The sequence below is a fragment of the Bombus impatiens genome, unplaced genomic scaffold (genome assembly GCF_000188095.3).
Source record: "Bombus impatiens unplaced genomic scaffold, BIMP_2.2 scf_0017, whole genome shotgun sequence".
Taxonomy (NCBI): Eukaryota; Metazoa; Arthropoda; class Insecta; order Hymenoptera; family Apidae; genus Bombus; species Bombus impatiens.
The window spans coordinates 1,504,967-1,525,042 of NT_176436.1; the positions used below are offsets into that span (position 1 = coordinate 1,504,967).

The window sequence follows — 20,076 nt, forward strand, 5'->3', positions numbered from 1 at the left end:
TGTATAATAAGCGAATTTTAGAAATGGTTACAGACCCTTGAAAACTAAATCCGGTAGACAATTTTGATATTATTACCACGGTGTTTTCCTCCTTAGAAGGAGTGAACTGAACTGTGGATACGTGTACAACTTGTTCTCATTTTGCACTGAATCTCTTCATATTTACCTAATAGTAGTATCTATCGACAATAATTTTGCAAAAAACTTCGCTAGGAAGTTGTAGGATATCGTAACTGAATCGTAATATCTCGAAATATATATTTTCATTACACACATCGTGTATAATATGTCAAAAGTTTGTAAAAATAATGTAATCGTACACAAGATACAATAACATCTTTTTCAAATCATCGCTGTAAAAATTGTTTCCTCTGAGATTGAAAGGATACATCGATTGAAAGGAACATATTGAAGTTGTTATTACGATGAAACTTTCCTATGGAGGCAAACCATTTGTCATAAGTACAGCTTTCAACCACTTTCCATACCCTTTTATAAATACTGAATAGAAATTACATCTACCTTACAATCCCCTGCCGATACGAGAAATTTCACATACGCAAGCGCGATGAAGTTCTTGAGACGAATGTCACTTTCGTTCGCAACGTGGCCAGTAGCCATTCGCTGAAATTTACTCTCTCTAAAAAATGTCTCGAATAAAAAACGTCGAGGGAGAACTGAAGCATTCCCTAAGGTTATTACATCCGCTTTTAAGAATAGTCGGTGCCTGGCCGTACTTTGTCCCAACTTCTGTCTTCGCAACAATCTTGAAATGGTGTCTAATATTCATCTGTTATTTCTTACAATTACTGTTGCTGATTCCAAGCTTCGTATATATATTTGGGAAAGAAACGAATAGTAGAAAACAATTGAAACTGCTTGCACCTCATATTAATGGTTTGGCGCAACTGACCAAATACACGTTCCTGTTGTATCGAATGCACGATTTTAAGGAATTAATGGAGGCGATAAGGGACGACTGGTTAAACGCAACGGAAGAAAATCGAAAAATTTTTCGGGAAAATGCGGAAGTTGGATACAAAGCGTTATTGGGACTGGCAATTATCCTATACTGTAGCAGTTTCTGTAGTCGGATGATCATCCCGCTTTCGAAAGGAAGAATCGTCCTGCCGGATAATACTACTATAAGGCTGCTATCCACTCAAAGCCATTTTGCATTCTTTGATGCACATCGTACACCGAACTACGAGATAATATTCACTCTGCAAATTCTCGGCGCATTCGTCATCTACACGATTTTATGTGGTACCCTGGGGCTTACTTCGTTAATTTGTATACATATGTCCAGTTTATTAAGGATCTTAGCGAATATGATGATCGAGCTATCGGATCAACCCGACACGAGCGAGAATGCTGTGCACAAAATGATCAAAGATATCGTTGAATATCGAACGAAGGTTAAAAAGTGAGTCGAAATAATTTATGTTCGCTATACAAAACAATATGTAAGATATACAAAACAAATATGTAAGATATTAGAGTGCATGGTGTGTGCAAATTAATTTTAGATTTTCTGACAAGGTCGATCATATTATGTCGTATATAAGTTGTTTGGAGATTTTCAATGGTAGCTGCATTACCTGTATGGTAGGATACTGTATTATCATGGTAAATAATTCAAATAGATTAATTCCATGAAGCTCTGTCGAAAAGCAAAATAACGTAATTATTTACATAACGTGTTGTTCTATATTTAGGAATGGGAAAACAACGATACCTTTGCTGTAATAGTCTACGTCATGTTCCAAATGGTTTGCATGTTTATTGTTTTCACAATATGTTATATTGGACAACTTCTTATCAACGAAGTACGTTATCAACTAATTGTTAATAGTTTTTTATACTCGTTGGTAATAATCTTTCTCGTAGTTTTATATTTGTATATTTTCTCAAACTGATCACTTGCGCTTTCTTAATGATTCTTCACTTTGTTAGTAGAGCATATATGATCAATCGTGTAATTTCTCGGAGACTAAGTGATCGCTGGAGTTGATCAGATCAGTTTCTGTATATTTAAACTATCAGTGTGACATTTATGATATTTATAATAAACTTTACCTTTGACAGAGTGAAAATGTCAGACAGACGTCCGTTACGCTGAACTGGCATCGATTTTCATCGAAGAAAGTGCGCTGCCTAATACCGGTGATGATTATATCGAATTATCGAATAAAGATCACCGCCGCCAATATTGTAGAGATATCTTTGGCTACCTTCACCGATGTAAGTATAAAATAATTAGAATCCCATATCTCCGAGCGTTCTGCAAAATATATTTTTCAGATTATGAAAGCGTCGATAGGATATCTCAATGTGTTACGAAATTCTGTTGAATAGAAAGTTAAAAGATACAGTTGAATTTACGAAATATGTACTTTTACGTTTGCTATAGAACTCGTTAAACGTAATATATAGTGTACGATAGTCAATTATTGGTAGTAAAAATTTGTCCTTGAAATTAAAAATTATTTTTGAAGTTGGTCAATGTATTTCGAAATGAATTCTAATAATTGAAACTGTGAGTACGAATTGTTCGAAATTGTACGAAATTGAAACCTTTTCATCATTTTGTACATTAAATTTTTATAGTTGAAACTTCTGTAGAATGTTGCATAATATCATATTTGCACTATCATACATTCTCAAAGTATCTAAATATTTCCTCACAAACATTATATGTGACAAATGATAATTTCCTGTTTTAATTCCAAAATATATCTTATAAGTTCGATTGAATTTCTTTAAATTATCGCTGTCAAGGTCTGCGCTTCAACAATTGAAAAAGTGAAACTGTTGTGATTTAGAATAAATGAGTTTAGATAGGCAATGGTGGAAATAAAGGACAGTTGGTTAAATACAACTCAAGAAAATAGACATATTTTCCGTACGAACGCCAATTCTTTTGGGTATATTTTCTTGCATATTGGGTGATAATAGGAATAAAAAGTTATCTTGTATAGTGACGGTCTATGTAATCGGACGATCATTACAGTTTTGAAAGAAAGAATCGTTCTGCCAAATAGAAGACTACCGTATGACCGATATATATATAGTCCATATTATTTTATCTTCTTTAACGAACAACTTACCACAAATTACGAAATAGGCTTCACTGTGCAAATCTTCGGTTTAGTCATTTTCACGGATGTAAGTACACAGAAATTCGAATTTCGTATATTCGAATTTTGCAACATCCTGTAAAAATTTCTTCCAGGTCATGCAGGTGTCTATAGGATATTTAAACACTTCTCGAAGTATTCTTTAATACCTCAAGTTTGTCATGAAACTTGTTAAATACGGTATGCAATATACGTTAGTTCACAAAAAATGACATAAACGCCTGTTTCCGATAACAGCACGTTTTTATTTTTCTGTAACATTGTTCGACTTATTCTGTAATGGACGATTTTCAAATCGTTACAGCGTTTATTCTCTCTGTTCGGTGGAGAATTTTAATAATTGAAACGCAGCTCTGGGTAAAACTCGTTTCCCTTTATCTACGGTCACGGTAGTAATCGTTCGCAACCCATACGAACTCTGCAGACAGTAAAAAACTTTTGTTTGCAACTACTTTAATTTCCCGCAAACACACGTAATTTTGTAGAATCATTTTCGTACGTAATTCGCAACGCTAAAATCTTTTTAGAGGTGACGATAATAAAGATCGTTTTTTTAAGGATTTAATTGTAAATGGTATAGCAAATTAACAAATGGAGGGCTTCCTAAAAAGACGACCCCGTACAAGAAAATAACCAATTGCTTAAATTGTTTCTAAATTATCAGTTTTTCAATATTAGCTACGTTTGAATTGACAATTAGACTGCGAATATTTTCGTATTTACACAAAATCTAACAGTGCGATAATGCATACAACGTGAGAAAATATATCAAATATTTCAAGCAGAACTCACGTGAATGTGTAACTTCCAATAAGTGAAACAAACCTCTATTTAGATTCTATTTCTTCGCTTGTATTCGTCAAAATATAGATGTGCATAAGAATCTACAATAATTATAATATATTAAAAGTTCCACGATAATTCAACTGTTTCACTAGAAAATATACTCGACATGTATATACACTAGACATATAATTTTTCAAAAATCTCCTGAAATCTTAAAACAAAGCTCCTCCATCGCTTCAACGCAACACAGGCAGTTCCTGGAAAGTTGAACCGGGTAATTTCAACCACTTTACCCCGTGCAATACAATCGTTCAATAACTGCAATTTAATGCTGAATACGCAAACAGATTACACACATACGCAAGCGCAGCGTATCGAATCAAGCCCAATTCTTATTTGACTCTACGCTTATCTGGTCAGTCATGTCAAAGCGTTCAGCCATGAAAAATACATCTCAACTAACAAAGAGGGAAGAGGATATGAAATACGCCACGAGATACGTGAAACCAATTTTAGGAGCAATTGGTGCGTGGCCCGTTTCATTTTCTCCTTCCTTCACGTCGAAAGTTTTATTAAGAATAGAACACATTCTCACGTACTTCCTATTTTTCTTAATAATTGTACCAACCATCATGTACGTGTTTTTCAAAGAGAAAAACAACAAGATTAGACTGAAACTTATGGGACCGATTATTAACTGCACTATGCAGTTCTGCAAATATACGATACTTCTGTGGCGGGCAAGCGAAGTTCAAAAAGGTTTGGATGTGATGAAACAGGACTGGATAACAGCCACGGACGAGAATCGATTGATTTTTCGCTCGAAAGCGAAAATCGCGAGAAGGGTGGTGCTAACCGCTGCAATTACTATGTACGGAGGTGGTTTATGCTACAGGACGATCCTCCCTCTTCTTAAAGGATCTATCGTCACTCCTGACAATATTACTATAAGACCATTGCCCTGTCCGAGTTATTTCGTAATACTCGACGAACAAAAATCTCCAAATTACGAAATATTGTTTCTAGTGCAAATTTTGGCTGGATTTGTTATTTACGCAGTTATTAGTGGTTCTTGCGGTCTTTCTGCTCTTTTTGTTCTGCATGCGTGTAGCATGCTGAGGATCTTGGTGGACAAGATGAAGGCTCTGGTGGATTTGAGGGACATGTCTGACACGATGGTCCAACGGAGGATCATGGATATCGTTGAATATCAGACGAAAATAAAGAGGTTAGTGGAATATTCTTGCGAATAGAAACGATTGGATTGGAATATGATTTATTCTAACTGGGAAACGAATTGGACAAGCAATGAGTTTATTGTAATTTATGCGTTGCATGCCCTGTATTCGTGACTTGATTGCAGATTTTTAAAGAACATTGAAACAATTACAGAGTACATTTGTCTAACGGAAATGATGGGTGGTACGTGTTTAGTTTGTCTCGTGGGATATTATATTCTCATGGTAGGAGTTAGGCGAATAATACTTAAACTGCGGATGTTCATGCGAAATGGTATTTTTATGAATGCAAACGAGGCAATGGAATCTAAATAGAGTAATGTTTTGTGAGATCAGAATGAGGTTTGTTAAGATTTGGTGTCATTTCCGGTTTTCCATGTATTTACATGTATTTTCAATTGGTATACTTCATTCCGCATTTTTTATTTGCACGCTCCAATTTTTTATAACCGCGTGAACATTCACAGTCTGATAATAACATTAAAAATATTTTGTTCTTTCATCAATATAGGATATACATATTTTAGGAATGGGAGAATAATAACATTGCGGCTGTACTGATTTATGTCACGTTACAAATATCCTGTACCTTCTGTGTCTTTATACTCTGTTACATTGGTCAACTTCTTATTGATGAAGTATGACATCATTCTTTTTTTTTTTTTTGTAACCTATTCGACGTTCTAAATCTTATCGTATTTGTTCTGTTAACAGAACCAGATTGTAGGACAGGCATCATGCATGATCAATTGGTATCATCTCTCGACCAAACATATGCGTTCTTTAATACTAATTATCGCTATGTCTAATTATCCGATGAAATTGATGGCTGGTAAGATGATTGAAATGTCTCTAGCTACTTTTACCGGCGTAAGTATAAGGAAATCAAATTTTCTTTTCCAGAAATTAAATTTAATAAATCTATATCTTATTTAACATATATTCGAGTTTAAGTTATATCTTGTTATATTTTCCATAAATAATTTTTCTTAGGTCATGAAATTGTCAATGGGATATTTAAACATTCTACGCGAAGTTATCTAAAAACCTTTTTACGATACTTACGATATATCCATATGAACTTATGCAAATTCATAAAGTCTCCAAAGGAACATGTCTCAGATTGTAGCACTCATTCAGTACAAAAATAAAAATTCATCGTGTTAGTTCTCAGTCGTGTATTCTTTCCTCTTTATCTTCGCACAATATGTTTCTCACGCTATGTTCGATCCAAGCTTCCTCGAGGCTTTATAAACATTCAAAAAAGATTTTAACGTGACATCTTGGAACATCTTGTAAAATATTTCTTTCAGATCGTGCAGATGTCGATAAGATATTTAAACGCCTTACGAAGTACACTTTAATACTTCAAGCTTGCCATGGAATTTATTAAATACGCTATGCAATGTGTGTTAATTCATAAAAAACGGTATAAATATCTTTTTTCTAAACCAGCATATTTTTATTTTTCTGTAACATTGTTTGGCTCGCTTCGTAGTGGACGATTTGAAAATCGTTATCGGGCTTTCTGTCGCCGTTCCGCGGAGAATTTTAATAATTGAAACGCAACTCCGGGTAAAACTCGTTCCCCTTTATCTACGATCACAGTAATAACCGTTTATGATCCGTGCAAACTTTGTACATAGCAGAAACACGTTTGTTTGAAACTACTTTAATTTTCCATAAACACAAACAATTTTACAGAAACATTTCAATGCGAAATTCATAACGTTATTTAAAAATAAAGGCCGTTTCTTTAACCATTGAGCTATGAATGGCAACACCAAATTAACAAACGAGAACCTCTCATCAGTCATGTATATGTATATAACACATACTTGTCCTCGAGTAGCTTTTCCTCTCGAATCAATGTTCTTCCATCGCTGCATTTCAATCAAAGCGGTTCCTGGAAAGTTCTCTCGGATAATTTCAACCTGCCCTTTACATATTTCTCCTCTCTGCGATCGTTTCAAAAACAGCGATTCGAAGTTGAATTCGCGAGTAGCTATCAATTCACGTATACGGCTATACACAAGCGCAATATATCGAATCTACTTGACTACACTTACGTAGTAGTCAGTCTCGTGGAAGCGTCCAACCATGGAAAATATATCTGCTCTAACGAAGGCGGAAGAGGATATGAAATACGCAACGAGATTCGTGAAACCAATTTTAGGCGTAGTTGGCGCGTGGCCTGTTTCATCTTCCTCCTCTTCCTTCTCGAAAATTTTAACAAGAATAGAACATATCCTGACGTATTTCTTGTTCCTCTTGCTAATGGTGCCGACCCTTATGCACGTGTTTCTGAAAGAGACAAATAATAAAATTAGACTGAAGCTCATGGGACCGATTATCAACTGTAGCATGCAATTTTGCGCATATACGATCCTTCTGTGTCGTGCGAATGAGATCCAAAATGGTTTGAACGTGATAAAGCAGGATTGGATAACAGCCACGGAAGAGAACCGATTGATTTTCCGCTCGAAAGCGAAGATCGCGAGAAGAGTGGTGTTAACCGTTGCGATTACCATGTACGGAGGTGGTTTGTGCTATAGGACTGTTCTTCCTCTTCTTAAAGGAACTATCGTCACTCCTGGCAATGTTACTATAAGACCATTACCCTGTCCGAGTTATTTCGTAATTCTCGACGAACAAAAGTCTCCAAATTACGAAATATTGTTTGTACTGCAAGTTATGGCTGGATTTGTTATTTACGCAGTTATTAGTGGCTCCTGCGGTCTTTCTGCTCTTTTTGTTCTGCATGCGTGTAGCATGCTGAGCATCTTGGTGGACAAGATGAAGGCTCTGGTGGATACGAGGGACATGTCTGACACGATGGTCCAACGGAGGATCATGGATATCGTTGAACATCAGACGAAGATAAAAGGGTAAGTGGAATATTCGTGTGAATAGAAATGATCCAAGTGGAATATGATTTATCGCGATTTGGAAATGAATTGGACAAGAAATGTACTTATTAATACTTATGCGTTATACGCCCTTTATTCGTCACTTGGTTGCAGATTTTTAAAGAACATTGAAACGATTACACAGTACGTTTGTTTGTCCGAAATGATTTGCGGCACCAGTCTGGTTTGTCTTGTAGGATATTATATCGTCATGGTAGGAGTTAGACTAATAATATGTAGACCACGAATATTTATGTAAATTCAAATTTTTCCGAATGCACGTAAAAACATGGAATCTAAGTAATTTCTTGTGATTTATTGTTAATTTGAATATTTGGCACATTTTTGTGTATTACGTATATTTATTTTATATTTAAACTTAATTTCTCAAAAATTCGTGAACATTTATAGTCTAATAATGGCATCAAAAATCTGTTCCTTTAAGGATGAATATATTTTAGGAATGGGAGAATAATAATGCCACGGCGGTTTTGATTTATAGCACGATACAAATATCGTGTACCTTTTCTGTCTTTATTCTCTGTTATATCGGCCAACTTCTCGTAGACGAAGTACGACATTTATTCTTTCTTTGCGTCATTTTCGATTTTCTAAATCTTATCGTATTTGTCTCGTTAACAGAACCGCATTGTTGGACAGGCATCATACATGATCAATTGGTATTATCTTTCAAGGAAACATATGCGTTCTTTAATACTAATTATCGCTATGTCTAATTACCCGATGAAATTGATGGCTGGTAAGATGGTCGAAATGTCTCTAGCTACTTTCACCGACGTAAGTACAGAGAAGTGAAACTTTCTCTTTAAGAAACGATGTTTATCACATCATATTAAATATATTATATTCTAATTTAATTTACATCGTATTATATCTTTCATCGTTTTTTAGGTCATGAAAATGTCAATGGGATATTTAAACATTCTACGGAACGTCATCTAGAGATCTTATTAAGATACTCATGATACATCGGCAAGAAATACTGTACATATATTCCCAAAAATTACGAATGAACGTATCTTCGACAGTAACGCTGTTCTAGTTTTGGAATAAAAATTAATCAGAGGTTCAATCACGTATTCTTGTCTCTTCATCATCGCACGATAGATACATATTCGATCGAAATTTTTCTCGAGATTTCATAGACATCCAACAAATTATTTACCGTAGCAGTGAAAAGAACAAATATTCTTTAACTGTATCCGTGAGTGAAATATCCATGAACTATGTTTCCAAGATCGAAACAACGTTTAGTTCACAACCTCCTACAGCGCACTGTAAAATACGGTAATTATATGTTTGTCCCTCGTCGTACGATTTCCTGTAACGTTTTCGCAAAAATATCCATTTCGAAACTTGTCATTATCGACAAGTGCGCAGCTTAAAACTTATCGGGAGCAATACAGAAAAAGCCCTTCTCGCTGGTTGTTCCCGGCTTAGCAGCGCAAATCGTGCGATCAAGCAAAACTTTTCGATTCGACCAGTTGTCAGTGGGAGACAACACATCAGCCCCCGATGTCCGACAATGAACGCGGTAAAGCTCATTGTCGTGGAGAAATCTCGCAATCCAAATTGCAAAGAGGATCTGAATTTCCATATACGATACAACGTGTGGACATTTAGAACGATTGGAACTTGGCCAAAATCTCTGAACCTGTAAAATTATGTTGGGAAACTCCAATCTCATTTCAATGCTTTCGCTCGCTCGAGCGAAAATCGTGGAAGAGGGTGGCGACGTAAGCTACGGAAAACTGGTTTATCCTTTTCCTAAGATCCTTCTGGACGCTTGGCACAGTCCCAATAATGAAATTTTCTATACGATAGAGTTATCGTCTGGCTTTGTTACTCGTAATATCACGGTTGTCGCTTGATGGCCGTCAATTACGGGTTTTGCTGTCTTAGCTGAAGAAATTTATTAATTTTAGACAAATTTAGATAATTAAGCTTATATACGTGTTTTAAAGACTTTTTAAAAGAACCAGTTCATTTATCGTAACTTTTTAGTTTTATAACTCTCACAGAGAATCTCTTGCCTGAAGTATCACTGGTAGAAATTGTGTGGTACACTTTAAACATATGTTTCCTTGGGTATTATTCGATAATGGTAGGATTCGATAATCAATAAAATTTTCAATGATAAATAGAATAATATAAATGATAAATGAATGGAAACAAAACATGTATGTAGTATCGTGGACGAAAGGCCTAAGAGATATCGGGCGAACCATAAACAATGTCGCGAGAGCCGAGGCACCGTCGGGCCCATCAAAGTGTCGTCGGTCTTTTCAAGTGCATAGTTCGTAGAAAAGACCTAGGTGACCCTGGCCACGAGCGTCTGCAGAACACGTGTGCGGTGGGCCTGGTAAAAGACAATGGAATGCGACAACGGCCAGAGCGAGTCGAGAAGCAGCGTGAGAGTCGAGAAGCAGCGTGAGAGTCGAGAAGCAGCGTGCGAGTCGAGAAGCAGCGTGCGAGCGGAGAAGCAGAGCTTGCGAGTGGCGTTACCGAGAGAATGTTGATTGCGTTTTGCGAGAGTCGAGTCGTATTCTAACCATCTAGTTGTGCTGCTTTCTGTACGTTTGGCGAGAATAGCTCAGGTTGAAGAACAATCGCCTTTTCTATCTTCCATTCCTTTGTAAACACACATTATATCACGATATTACATGTATCTCCTTTAAAGTCCATTATTATACACTTGTAAATGTATCACTCTCGTTGGATCATTTTTATTTTTATCTTGCAAGATATTTTACGCAAAATCACATAAAACATATTTTTACAGACAGTGAAGGTCGGTCAAAAGTCTTACTTGATCGATTGACATCGGATGCCCTCGAAGAAGAGTCTTGCCATACGTTTGATGATTTCGATGTCCTATTCAACCACAGGATCACAGCTGGCAATGTTATCGACTTTTCCATTAGCAGTTTCGGTGACGTAAGTGTCTCAGAAATATCTAACTGTAAATATCAGTTTCTCTTGTAAATTTTCACTGAATACAGATCACTAAGAACATAGATAAATAAGATTAAATTCGATAAATTTTTACACCCTGTAAATAGTGTCGCGTAACTGTCAAAATCATCAAGACGGAGATAGTGCATGTTTCTTACCAAAAACATTTTTGAGTCTGTTTTATAAATTGTATTTTTGATAAAAACTAGTTTTACCTGTACTCAAACATATATCTTTCTCCTTCTAACTCTACGTAATTTACATGACGCACTATATTTTACCCAAGCAACTCTTATAAACGCTCGAAAATCATTTATCGTGGCATTGAAAAGAAGAAATATCCTTCAACCCTATCCAGAGTTGAAATGTACATGTGCTCGTCTCAAAGATCGAAATATCATACACTTTGTTCGCATCCCTCCACAGTACACACGAGAATACGGTAATTATGCGTTCGTCCCCTCATTCTTCGATTATGTGCTTCGCCTTTGGGAAAAACCATTTCGAAACTTGTCATTGCATATTAATTGCATCGGTTACAATCAAAAATACATCGAGGGTTACGGAGAAAACTCTTTGCTCGGAGGAAATTGTATCGATATCGAGTCGATAAAGAGAAGAGCGAGTTTCCTATGCCTATGCGGCTGTAACAGCGCAAGCGCGCGATTCGAGAAAACCTTTCGTACGACTCGACCAGTCGTCGACGAAACTAGCATCAGTGACTCTCTGATACTCGACATTCTATTATGAAGACGGGAAACATCGTGCAGACATCCAACAACGCGAGTTACAAAAGCGATCTAAGGTTCAACGTTCGACTGAACGTGCTGACTTTGAGAACGATTGGAACCTGGCCAAGATTTCTCGATCATTCTTGGCGGGAAACGATCGAACACGTATTTCTAAATCTTCTCTGTTACGGTCTGCTTGGTTTCATCCTGATCCCTGGATTCATGTGCTTTGCCCTCGAGATCGCGGATTTTTACGACCAGATGAAACTCGGTAGCGCGCTCAGTTTCTTTCTAATGGCAGTGATGAAGTATTGCGTGTTCATTATGCGCGAGGATGACATACGTAGATGCGTGAAACTGATCGAAGATGACTGGAGGAACGTGAAACACAACGAGGATCGTAAAATTATGTTGGATAACGCGAGTTTCAGTCAACGACTTATCATAATCTGTAGCGCTTTCATGTACGGCGGCGTGGTTTTCTATTACATCGCATTACCACTCACTCGAGCGAAGATTGTAGAAGAGGGTGGCAACTTGACGTACATGAGACTCGTTTACCCTTTTCCTAGAGTAATCGCGGACGCCCGGCGTAGTCCCATCAATGAAATTTTCTACACGATACAATTATTGTCTGGCTTTGTTGCTCATGATATCACGGTTGCCGCTTGCGGTTTGGCTGCTCTTCTTGCGATGCACGCGTGCGGACAGTTACAGGTTTTGATGTCTTGGCTGGAGAAATTGGTAGACGGAAGAGAAAACGACGATGAGAGTTTGGATCAGAGACTGGCCAATATCGTGGAACAACATGTTCGGATAATCAAGTAATGCAAACATTTGATCTTGTTCGATAGTAAACGATGAAAATTGACGTATAAATATATACGCGATGTGGCTCGTGAAAGTATTTGGATACTCGCCGTGGAAGATCTTTATTTAAATGTTATGTATATTATATGAAACATTTTGAAATTCTACTAGTATTGTAATGGTAGTGACAGTCATGTAACTGTCGTGATTGCATCGGTAAAATTTGAAATCAATCTAAAAATGCATATGTGTGTAGAAGTTACAAGTCAGTTATTGCAAATATATATTTAGTAGAAGGTCAATATGGTGCGTGAACATCTCAAACATGCAAGGAGTGTAGAAAATGGCCCCACTGAATATCGAGGCTCATTAATATAATGGGCAATTGATTGTTTAAATATTTTCATGATTTTTACGAAATACGTACCTACACTGAATATCTCGTAGCTTTTATGTAAATTTTCAGATTTGTTTCAGACTTTCTCAACGTAATCGCAATAGCCGTCTCGCGTTACAGTATTGATAAAATTTCAAAATGTTTCGTATAACACAATATAATATGTTCATAAATGGTTTCTACAAGATTTCGAGCACATTTTAATGGATGTTAAAAAAATGATATATTTATTGCAACGTTTCAGCTTCATAGCTCTGACCGAGGATCTTCTGCGTGAAATATCATTGGTAGAAGTCGTGGGTTGCACTATAAACATATGCTTCCTTGGGTATTATTCGATGACGGTATAATTTCACGAAGGAATTTGCAATTGCGAACCAAAGTTTTAATTCGCAATTTCTGTTTTAGGAATGGGACCCTAATCATCCTGTTAGAGGTTTTACGTACATAATATTGCTGACATCCGTCACGTTTAACATTTTCATATTCTGTTACATCGGTGAGGTCTTAGCAGAGCAGGTAATTATTATTTTCAAATTTCAATGATCAACGATCGATTTAGTAAAAAATTTAAACGACAACAATATGAGATATACGCGTGAAATATTTCAATAGACGGTAAAAGTTGGCGAAAAATCTTACATGATCGATTGGCATCGAATGCCTTGGAAGAAAAGTCTCGTCGTTCCTTTGATGATTTCGATGTCTCGTTCCACTACCAAAATCACTGCTGGCAATATTATCGAGCTTTCTATCAGTAGTTTCGGTAACGTAAGTGTCTCACATGTATCCATTGTGAAAAAAATTGTCCACGCTGTAAAAATCATTTTCTATCGTGAAATTTTCACGGAAAATTATAGGTCATCAAGACTTCGTTCGCGTACTTGAACATGCTACGAACACTCACTACCTAGGGGTTCCTTTTTCAGTCAATGGTAAACCGATATTGCGACTCTCACATTGAAATTATAGATACACACATATATCACATGAATATCTGCTTTTTATAAGAAAAACGTGTTCTATCATGAATTAGACAAGAAAGAAGAATTTTCATTTATCCGACCTTTGACTTCCCATGTTGACATTTTCGTAGTATAAAAGAATTTATCATACGGCAGTTATTGCCCTATTATTTGTGTAATGTATAAGCTGACAAATTAACACGATGAAAGAATAAAATTATTCACTAATTATTTTTTACTACGATTGAACGTTTGAAAAAACGTTGCATATTTAGAAATGACAATATACTATTTAATTAACCTAACGCTTATTGTTACTACTTTGTTATCGCTATTTCATGCTACTTTATAACAGTAAAGAAAATTTATAGAATTATTCAATCGCACATGGATCGAATGTTACCGATTAAAAGGAACGAGAAATTTATGGAAATGCTGTGTAATTGTCAATACTTTCAGTAACGTAAGTACCAAATAATTACTATGTTCAATATTTAAATTATGAATGAAATTGGAGGAAGAAATAATATATGCATAATTGTATTACTTACGTGTTCGTACATTACAGCCAGTAAAATTTGCTTCACGCTATATAATATTATGAATCGTTATGATCTTTCACATATTAACAAATGTTCTTATCTTTGGTATTAGAGTAAATAATAAATATTGCGAATAAAAGAATGTATTGTACAGAAGAGAAATGACAACTAGTCACCATCATAAATTGATTCTCTAAAACCGCACAGCAACGTTATTAATGTTTCGCTGACGTGTCGAAGGAATCAATTGATCGATGTTCCACTGTCATTCTCTCTACACTTATAATACATAAAACTGAACTTCGTGAAAGGGTAAAACTAAATGCAGCAGACCACTTTCGTCCTCCCTTCTGATCGGAAATCAGAAAATCGAGCGCAAGCGCGCCGCTTATTTTTCCCCTTTAAGCAGTGATCAGACAATTTAGTCTTAAACGAGCGTTCAAGCATCAAGCATGCAAACGTCAGGCATAAACAATAAAAAATTCCGTATAACGGACAGCGAGTACGAAAAAAACGTGAATTTAAGTATTCAATGGAATCTTTGGTTATTAAAATCCATAGGCCTTTGGCCATATTCAAATTCCATTTCAAGAATCCGACGATACTTCTACTGGTTCATAAATATCACTTGTTACAGTCTGATCAGTTTTCTCTTTATTCCCTGCGTCTTATACGTTTTCCTCGAGATAGAAGATACTTACGGTAAACTGAAACAATTCGGCCCTCTGATTTTCTGCGCGATGGCGTTCGCAAAATACTATTCTTTGATCGTACACAAAGCTGACATTCGTGAATGCTTGGAACGAATCAAATGGGATTGGAAGAACATGACAAACAGAGAAGATCGCGAAATCATGACAGTGAACGCGAGTTTCGGACGAAAATTGGTGGTCGTCTGCACCTTATTCATGTACAGCGGTTTCGTATTTTATTATATCGCTATACCTATTAGCGTGGGCAGAGTAGCAGCAGAAAATGAAAGTCTTACCTTCATTCCACTGGTATTCCCATTTTCAAGGTTTATGGTTGACACGCGTTATAGTCCTACGAATGAGATCGTTTTTTCGATTCAATTGGTGGCTGGTTGTTTGATGCATGGCATTACATCAGCGGCTTGCAGTTTAGCGGCTGCTTTCGCGGTTCACGCTTGCGGTCAGATGCAGGTGTTGATGAATTGGTTGAAGCATCTCGTAGACGGTCGATCGGATATGAGTGAACGTGTAGATGGTAGAATCGCTGACATCGTGTGCCAACATGTCCGAATCCTAAAGTGTGTAAATGTTTATTATTTATTTATGCGTGTAACGTTTATTTATTCGTAATCGATCATTAAGGGAAGAATTTTAATCTTTTGCACTCTATCGACGTTGCTTTAATGACGTTGATAAGGCGAAAATTGTTATTTGATTTTCACTGAAAATAGAAAAAAGAACATTATCTGTACTATATTTATTCAGAATCTTTTCATCGTTATATTCGTAATCTTTTTCTTTTCGTAATATAATGTTCAATTTCAAAAGATTTCACTGTGAAAGTAAAAGTGAAAAAAGTGTTGGAATTGCTGGCCGATTGTATATAGAACTTTTCGGAGTGCAGAGGCTTCAAGGAAAAATTGTTAATAAATTTATAATCGTTTGTAGACTTTTTCTACAAAACTTGTGATATTGTTTCACATTGCACGACTCTAATATCTGTCACTGTGTATCAGAAAATATCGTCGATTGTTTCAGATTTTTGACGCTCATAGAAAATACGATACAGCAAATTTCATTCACCGAGTTTTTAGGATGTACACTAGATATATGTCTCGTTGGATATTACGTAATCATGGTATGATAATTGATAAACTTGATCTAAGGTTCAGATCCTATTAATCTCGATGATCCTAGATCCTAAAATATACAAATTCTCCTTTCGTATTATAGGAACTGAAATCGAATGACGTCACGAGCGCCCTAACTTATATGATTTTACTTATATCGATTACATTCAATATTTTCATATTTTGTTATATAGGCGAGATCGTGACTGAGGAGGTAAGTTTTCACTTTTAAATAAATTTCTATTAATCGAGTAATAATCTAAAACTCTATCTTTTCGAATGAAAAATATTTTAACGACAAAATATGATACGATAGTGTAGGAAAATTGGCGAAACGTCGTACATGATTGAGTGGTATCGATTGCAAGGGAACAAGAAGCTTTGTTGCGTTTTGATTATTGCTATGTCGAATTGTACGATAAAATTGACGGCTGGGAACATCGTAAATCTAACTATCAACACGTTCGCTGATGTATGTATGAAATTGTTATTTGAATCTTTTTTCTTGCGTAAGAATTAATTAAAAAATTTTTTTTAACAAATAGGTTGTTAAAACGGCAGTCACTTTTTTAAACGTACTACGAAAAACGACTTAAATGGTTATTTCATAATGTGAACATATTTTTTATGATCGTTGATGTATATCCATAAAAAAAAAAAAATCTTTACTGTTATATCACACGATTTTCAGTGTGTTTTACATGTTCGATGTTACTTGTGGTTGTTGTTACTCGTCTTCAATATTATACATTTTTTGTACTATTTAGGATGAATGAAAATGCATGTTTTATAAAGGTATTGAAGAATAAAAAAGATGTGAGAGACGAAAGAATCGTCATGTTACTAGAATATTGTTTGTATTATATCGTCTGATGTTCTTTCAGTTTCTGACTTTGTTAGAACGTATCTTTTTGTACATATTGATCGTCTGACAGATATTCTAAAAAATTATTGTGTTTATGATCTCACCACTTAAAAATATATTATGATACATATAAGGTATCGTACGATTGTCTACACAGCTATAAAAATACTGTCCAGGTTTAAACACTGATGAATAGAACGTTAGAAAGGACAAAAATTAGATATCGATGAATCGAAAAAGGTCCATTCTGGCATTTGAGACACAATGCCCATTGTGTTCCTCGACTTCAAATTTCAATTTTTGTATTCCCACTTCAATAATTATATTGTTGGATACAGAAATAGATAGTAGCTTTGAAAAAAAAGCAACACAGCAGTGCATAAAAAATGAGATCGAAGAAGACGAAGAACTCAGGTTGCAATAAACAGTGGCAATTCTGTTCCATCAACGTTAAAAAAAATCAATCTATCGATGTGTCATCGCGATTCTGCTGCAGTCCACACTCATAATGCATAACAAGAGAAGTCCCAAACAGGGAACTTTTATCAACTTTTATTCCACCCTTCCGAGAGAAATTGGTAAAGGCGGCGCAAGCGCGTCGATATTTTCCTTGGAACAGTCAGCAACTTATAAACAGTCAGTATTAAGAGAGCTTTCAAGTTCTAGCAAAGCAGAGTAATCATGTCGTCTATCAAAGTCGACCAAGATTACAAGAAGGGCGTAAATTTAAGTATTCGAAGCAGTCGTTGGATATTAAAACTGATCGGCGTGTGGCCAAATTCTCGGGACGCTTCGGCGGTAAAAAAGTATTTTGGCGTGCTATTAAACGCCATTTATTACGCTTTGATCATGTTTCTCTTGTTACCTGGAAGCTTGTACGTAATTCTCGAAGTGGAAGACGTTTATAACAGAATTAAACTATTCGGCCCATTGAGCTTCTGCGTGATGGCGCTTTTAAAGTATTATCTTCTGATACTTCACGAAGAAGACATTCGCGAGTGCGTTGAACGTATCGAATGGGATTGGAAAAATATCACGTACCCTAAAGACAGAGAGCTCATGATGACGAATGCTAACTTTGGAAGAAAACTAGTCATCGCGTGCACCTTTTTCATGTACAGTGGTTTCATCTTTTTTTACATTGCTGTACCGATGAGCGTTGAAAGAATACCAATAGAGGGAACCAATGCAACATTCATCCCCATGGTGTTCCCCTTCTCGAGATTTATCATCGACACTCGTTACAGTCCTACGAATGAGATAGTGTTTTCTATTCAATTTTTGGCTGGCGCCCTGATGCACGGTATAACTTCAGCCGCTTGCAGTTTGGCTGCAATATTTGCTGTACACGCCTGCGGCCAAATGCAGGTGTTGATGACTTGGCTAAACCATTTGATAGATGGTAGATTAGACATGCATGATTGCGTCGATCAGCGAATCGCCAAGATCGTGAGTCAACACGTTCGAATATTGAAGTGTGTAAGATGTATTTGTCGTACGGTAAAATCGCATAGCATTATTATCTTGTAATTCCTAGAGTTATACTGCTACTTTTTAATTATACTATACTACTGGTTCTAGGTTTAATTTTTGAAGTATGAATATTGAATTTTTATATTTGAATATGCAATTTTAAAATCCACGAATAAAGATTGTTTGATTTCTAAAGCTTGTTACATTTAAGACTTTAGGTTGGAAATCAGCTTTGGAATTGTGCTAATGTTTCGATGTTTCAGATTTTTATCCCTTATAGAGAGAGCGCTTCAACAAGTATCGTACGTGGAATTTTTAGGATGTACGTTAGATATATGTCTTCTTGGATATTATATCATCATGGTACAAAATTTGTAGATATCTAAAACTTACGGTTTACCAATTACCGAATGTTATAAACATACGTATATATCTTCTTGATATTGCAGGAATGGAATTCGAATCATCTAACAGACGTCATGACTTACAGTGTGTTACTTGTATCCCTTACATTTAATATTTTTATATTTTGTTACATAGGAGAACTCGTGGCTGATAAGGTAGAAGTTTTTTCGAAATTGGCATCATCGTTTTGTACGCAATTGTGATATATTTTCTAACAGTCTAGAAAAGTAGGAGAAATGACGTACATGATTGAATGGTATCGATTATATGGAAAGAAAAAACTATGTTGCGTCTTGATAATCGCAATGTCCGATTCGTCGAGAAAATTGACAGCAGGGAACATGGTGGAATTGTCTATGAGTACTTTTTCCGATGTAAGTATCAATTTAGGGATCATTATAATTACATTTCTATAAACTGACCAAAGTATTCTGTGCAAATAGGTAGTTAAAACATCGGTTGCTTTCTTAAACGTGCTACGAACATTAACTTGAACATTCTTGGAAACACGATCTGATGTAGAATCTATTATTCTTTTTTTTTTTATTAAAAATAACTTAAGTAATTACTGATCTTTTTCTTATGAAAAATAAGAATCGTACGACGTCGTTGTCACCGTGTTAAAACCTAAGAAAAAGGTATTTTGATTATAAAGATGAATAAAACAGTCCACAGCTCAAGTTGGTGACATAGTAACACTCTCTTCACTTTCTCAGTTTTCACTGTGATTTTGTTCTTTTATTTGAGAAGCGGAAAAAAACGATAATACACGCACAACAATCGAAGACTACGGATGAAGAACGCTTTATCACATTTTCCATTTTTCACACGAGAGCAGTTTTACAATTCAGTACGTTATCAATTAATTCCATGATACCAGAATTTTCCTTTTACTTATCTTTTCACAGTCCCTTTATAACATTAACAACATTGCTTATCATAGCATTGCAATAATGAAAATATTAAAGCAATATTTACCTTAACAGTTACAGTCTTGACTTGTACAAAACTTCTTCG

At 35.7% G+C, this 20,076-nt stretch overlaps 5 protein-coding genes across 5 annotated transcripts; all 5 read left to right on the plus strand.

Annotated features, from left to right (window-relative positions):
- Positions 1–612: 612 nt before the first annotated feature.
- LOC117151161 (odorant receptor 82a-like) lies at positions 613–2,358 on the plus strand. The gene is made up of 5 exons (XM_033318492.1): positions 613–1,426; positions 1,530–1,629; positions 1,719–1,829; positions 2,089–2,244; positions 2,305–2,358. Exons 1-5 carry the CDS (start codon positions 648–650, stop codon positions 2,356–2,358), a joined length of 1,200 nt encoding a protein of 399 aa, XP_033174383.1. The 5' UTR covers positions 613–647.
- Positions 2,359–4,348: 1,990 nt separating this feature from the next.
- On the plus strand, positions 4,349–6,488 carry LOC117151162 (odorant receptor 4-like). The gene is made up of 5 exons (XM_033318496.1): positions 4,349–5,154; positions 5,290–5,389; positions 5,692–5,802; positions 5,879–6,034; positions 6,158–6,488. Exons 1-5 carry the CDS (start codon positions 4,349–4,351, stop codon positions 6,206–6,208), a joined length of 1,224 nt encoding a protein of 407 aa, XP_033174387.1. The 3' UTR covers positions 6,209–6,488.
- Positions 6,489–7,014: 526 nt separating this feature from the next.
- LOC100740400 (odorant receptor 4-like) lies at positions 7,015–9,159 on the plus strand. The gene is made up of 5 exons (XM_024364573.2): positions 7,015–8,052; positions 8,188–8,287; positions 8,535–8,645; positions 8,716–8,871; positions 8,986–9,159. The coding sequence occupies exons 1-5, from the start codon at positions 7,265–7,267 to the stop codon at positions 9,034–9,036; spliced, it is 1,206 nt and encodes a 401-aa protein (XP_024220341.1). The 5' UTR covers positions 7,015–7,264; the 3' UTR covers positions 9,037–9,159.
- A 2,613-nt stretch (positions 9,160–11,772) lies between these two features.
- Positions 11,773–14,186, plus strand: LOC100742330 (odorant receptor 85f-like). Its single transcript, XM_003484526.3, has 5 exons — positions 11,773–12,604; positions 13,232–13,331; positions 13,396–13,506; positions 13,603–13,758; positions 13,848–14,186. Exons 1-5 carry the CDS (start codon positions 11,796–11,798, stop codon positions 13,899–13,901), a joined length of 1,230 nt encoding a protein of 409 aa, XP_003484574.1. The 5' UTR covers positions 11,773–11,795; the 3' UTR covers positions 13,902–14,186.
- Positions 14,187–14,946: 760 nt separating this feature from the next.
- LOC100742456 lies at positions 14,947–19,597 on the plus strand. Its single transcript, XM_012394581.3, has 10 exons — positions 14,947–15,764; positions 16,225–16,324; positions 16,420–16,530; positions 16,633–16,788; positions 16,862–16,894; positions 17,848–18,656; positions 18,918–19,017; positions 19,104–19,214; positions 19,278–19,433; positions 19,503–19,597. The coding sequence occupies exons 1-10, from the start codon at positions 14,947–14,949 to the stop codon at positions 19,551–19,553; spliced, it is 2,445 nt and encodes an 814-aa protein (XP_012250004.1). The 3' UTR covers positions 19,554–19,597.
- Positions 19,598–20,076: the final 479 nt, after the last annotated feature.